The sequence below is a fragment of the Carlito syrichta genome, unplaced genomic scaffold (assembly GCF_000164805.1).
Source record: "Carlito syrichta isolate Samal-C Ts95f unplaced genomic scaffold, Tarsius_syrichta-2.0.1 Scaffold117950, whole genome shotgun sequence".
Lineage (NCBI taxonomy): Eukaryota > Metazoa > Chordata > Mammalia > Primates > Tarsiidae > Carlito > Carlito syrichta.
In genome coordinates, this window is record NW_007062046.1 from 1 (window position 1) to 3,767 (window position 3,767).

A 3,767-nucleotide genomic window follows, 5' to 3' on the forward strand; every position below is an offset into this window, starting at 1 on the left:
ACACACGCGCACACACACACACACACACACACACACACACACAGAGGCATATTTTTGTGTTGCTGAGTATTTGGGGTTTGCTTGCCCATGACAGCGGGCTCCTGGGCCACGAGGGGGTGCGGGGGGGGCCGCTGGGCTGTCGGTTATCGGATTAGGGGTCAAATGGAGAACGGCTGAAGCCCTTGCGGGGACTCCGGGCTGGGGAGAGGAGGAGGGAGACTGCGACTTTGCATTTCAGCTGCTTTGCACGCAGGGTTCCCGGGGAGCAAAGTGGCTTTGGATCACGTCGCAGTAACATGCTTAAAATTCTTGACAACTGCAAAATAAACCGCTACTTTCATTTTCCTCACCCCTCCCCTTTCTTTCTGCCCTTGTGTGTTTATTTTGATGGGGAGGTGGATGGGGGGGACGTGTATCAGGGACCAGTGTCAGGCCTGCAGAAATCTACCCTCCACAGCCACAGCTCGATAGCTTTGGGTTCATGAAGACAGAGCAGGGCCTTATATGTCACTCCCCACCTGGAGGCCGAAAAGCTGGCTTTTTTTTTTTTTTTTTTACACCGTGTTCCCCTCCCTTTTCCCTTGCAAGATATAACACGTGGGAACCCGAGGAGAACATCCTGGATCCCAGGCTGCTGATCGCCTTCCAGAACAGGTGAGCGTCCCCCAAGCGGCCACCGCCCCGCCGCCGGTGACCGTATATGGGAATGGAAAAGTGGGCAGCGCAGCAATATGAAAGGGGAAAGGGCGGGGGAGGAGGGCCGGCAGGAATCTCCCCCCACCCGCCTGAACAGTGCGGGCTGCGGCCCTGACTCCTCTAACCAGTGTCCTTGGCGGTTGCTGCAGCTTAGGGGTGGGGGCGGGGCAGGGCTTGCGTTTTGGGGGAACTTCGGGAAGGGAGCATTCGGGTGGCCCCGCAGCTGCCCGGAGAACTCGAGGCTGAGCCTGGTTCCCTGCGGGCTCCTCCTGTTGCAACCTTGGAGCCCCACCCCTGGAGCCTAGGTGTTGCTTTCCTGCAGCCACTGGCCGCTTGGCACCCGCACCTTGGCGGTGCAGCTCTGAGGACGCTGGCGTTGTGAAACCGCCCAGACGTCACGGAACTGAACTTAACCTGTTGGCGGCTGGAGAAAAGTTGACAAGGCCTTAAGTCCGCACCCTCACCCCCCAGGGAGTTTGGGATTGGCAGAGAGTAGACTCTGTCTGGCGCCGCGGGGTTGCCCTTCACACCCCCCACTGGGCCATTGGGTGGGGCATAGTGCTCTATCCTGAGGACAGGGGGCGTGGGGTGGGCGTTCCTGGTGGTGGAGGGGGGGGCTTCTTCCGAGGGGCTTATCCTCGTGCGCACAGATGCTTGTCACGCTGCAGCTGCTGCAGCTGGATTCGCTGCTGGTGGCTGTGGTTCTCTGTTTCGGGGAGGGTGGAAGGGGGAAGGGAGAGGAGGGAAGGAGCCGCCGAGTCCTCGGAGCTCGGCCACCCGCTGCCTTCCATCTCTCCTCCCCTTTTATTTTGCATTATTTCCTGTGGTGCGTTTGGCGCTAAAACTGCAAACTGTAGACCCTCTGAGCTAGCGGCCGGCGGGGAAGTTGCTCTCCTGCAACGCCGGGGGGCGCCCAGCAGGGATCCTGCCCCAACTCCACCTGGGAGTTCACCACCCTGTAACCATGTCAGCGGCTGATGCCATGTTGCATAATGGGTCCCTAAAGAATTAAAATGCAGGCTGTTGCAATGCCATGCAACTTCAGAGTCAGGCCCCGCCACCGCCCCAGGGCATGGCAGAACTCCCCTGGGTTAGCCCATGGCGGTGGGGGGTCCGCGGGGGTAGAGACTAGGGTTGCTGGACAGCCGGTTTCTGGCCTTGAAATGGGCTGCAATTTTGGCAAACACAGGAGAGAGGCGCCCCCTTCTCCCATGGAGTAGTGCCCAGCATGATCCGCCCCCCACCCCCACCCCCAGGCGCGAGTCACCCTTAGTCTGGCCTGCAGGCGGAACCCTGGAGGCTGTAGTGACCGGTTCCTCCTCCCGTGGGCTTTATTAATAGTTTGGACACTGAGGCTGCCGGGAGCCGGTGCTCCAACCAGGTGATGGTGCTTCCCAGCTTAGCCCCGCCCCCCTGCTCTACTGGCTAGCAGAGCCCCTTCACCAGGTGGCTACTAATCTGGCCAGACCCTGGCCTCGGTGGCCCGCCCCCGCCCCCAGCCCCTAATTGGCTCATTTGCTGCTATGTAAACAAGGGTGCAGCCCCTCCCCCTGTTTAGTGCCTGCCCTTTAAGAAAACGAGTCCTCCCTTCTGCCGGAGGCACTCGTTATCTGAATCTTAATGAGGTCATTAGCATCCCGGGCTTCTGATGGGGAGGGATGAGGTCGCCCACACCTCATTTGGACTTGTCTGTATACCCAGGACCCCCGCATCCACTGCGCTTTGCATAGAGCCGCCCAACGGTTGCATAGAGCCACCCAAGGTCGTTGGGCGCCAGTGCTGGAGGTCCAGCCCCAAGCTTCCACCTCCTGAGCATAGAGGAAGGCTTCAGGAGTGCAGAGTGCGGGTTTGGGTGCTGACATCAGAGATGGGGGGGGTGCCTTTGCCGAGGACCCCTTGGGCAAAGGAGAGTTGGTACGAGGGTAAAGCAAGTGCTGGGACCTGACGAGGCGACCTTCTGCCCGAAGCCCTTTATTCCTGTGTCCTGCTGGCCCCTGCCTGATGCTCTCTGAAGGTGGGAGGCATCACGGAGGACTCTGGGATTGTCGAGGAGAGGCGACCCTGAGGCTAACAGCACTGCCCTCTGTTCCCTCCCCGCAGGGAGCGGCAGGAGCAGCTGATGGGATATCGGAAGAGAGGGCCGAAGCCCAAACCGCTGGTGGTGCAGGTGAATATGAGCGCGGGTCCCGGGGCGCCCACCAGACTTCCCTTGACACTGCCACCAGAGCTGCCTCCAGGCCCAGAGGGTGGGGGGATTCCTCCAGAGCGCCCCAGCTTGCTTCCTCTCTACTAGACCGCCCCATCCCACCCCCATGACGCAGCCGCGGGCCTGGTGGGGACTGGGACGCTCCGGATGCTCCCAGCACACCGGGGGGCCGGCCTTCTCCCTCCTCTCACCCATCCCCTTCCTTCAGGTACCTACCTTTGCCCGTCGCTCCAATGTACTGACCGGACTCCAGGACTCCACTGACAACCGCGCCAAGCTGGATCTGGGCGCGCAGGGCAAGGGCCAGGGGCACCAGTACGAGCTCAACAGCAAGAAGCACCACCAGTACCAGCCACACGGCAAGGAGCGGGCGGGCAAGCCCCCACCCCCGGGCAAGAGCGGCAAGTACTACTACCAGCTCAACAGCAAGAAGCACCACCCCTACCAGCCCGACCCCAAAATGTACGACCTGCAGTACCAGGGCGGCCACAAGGAGGCGCCCAGCCCCACCTGCCCGGACCTGGGTGCCAAGAGCCACGCCCCTGACAAGTGGGCCCACGGCGCGGGGGCCAAGGGCTACCTGGGAGCGGTGAAGCCCCTGGCGGGTGCGGCCGGCACTGCGGGCAAAGGCTCGGAGAAGGGGCCCCCCAACGGCATGGCGCCGGCCCCCAAGGAGGCCGTGACGGGCAACGGGATCGGGGGCAAGATGAAGATCGTCAAGAACAAGAACAAGAACGGACGCATCGTGATCGTGATGAGCAAGTACATGGAGAACGGCATGCAGGCGGTGAAGATCAAGTCCGGCGAGGCGGCCGAGGGCGAGGCGCGCTCCCCCGGCCACAAGAAGCGCGCCGCGGAGGAGCGC

The 3,767-nt window shown here is 62.0% G+C and overlaps 1 protein-coding gene across 1 annotated transcript in view; it reads left to right on the forward strand.

Annotated features, from left to right (window-relative positions):
* Window positions 1-588: 588 nt before the first annotated feature.
* Window positions 589-3,767, forward strand: part of CBX4 (chromobox 4) — a gene marked incomplete at its 5' end in the record, with an annotated part of 4,871 nt that continues 1,692 nt past the window's right edge. The window contains 3 exons of the mRNA XM_021707429.1: window positions 589-654; window positions 2,797-2,863; window positions 3,111-3,766. Of these exons, the coding sequence (XP_021563104.1) occupies window positions 589-654; window positions 2,797-2,863; window positions 3,111-3,766 (789 nt within the window). The remainder of the gene's footprint in view (window positions 655-2,796; window positions 2,864-3,110; window position 3,767) is intronic.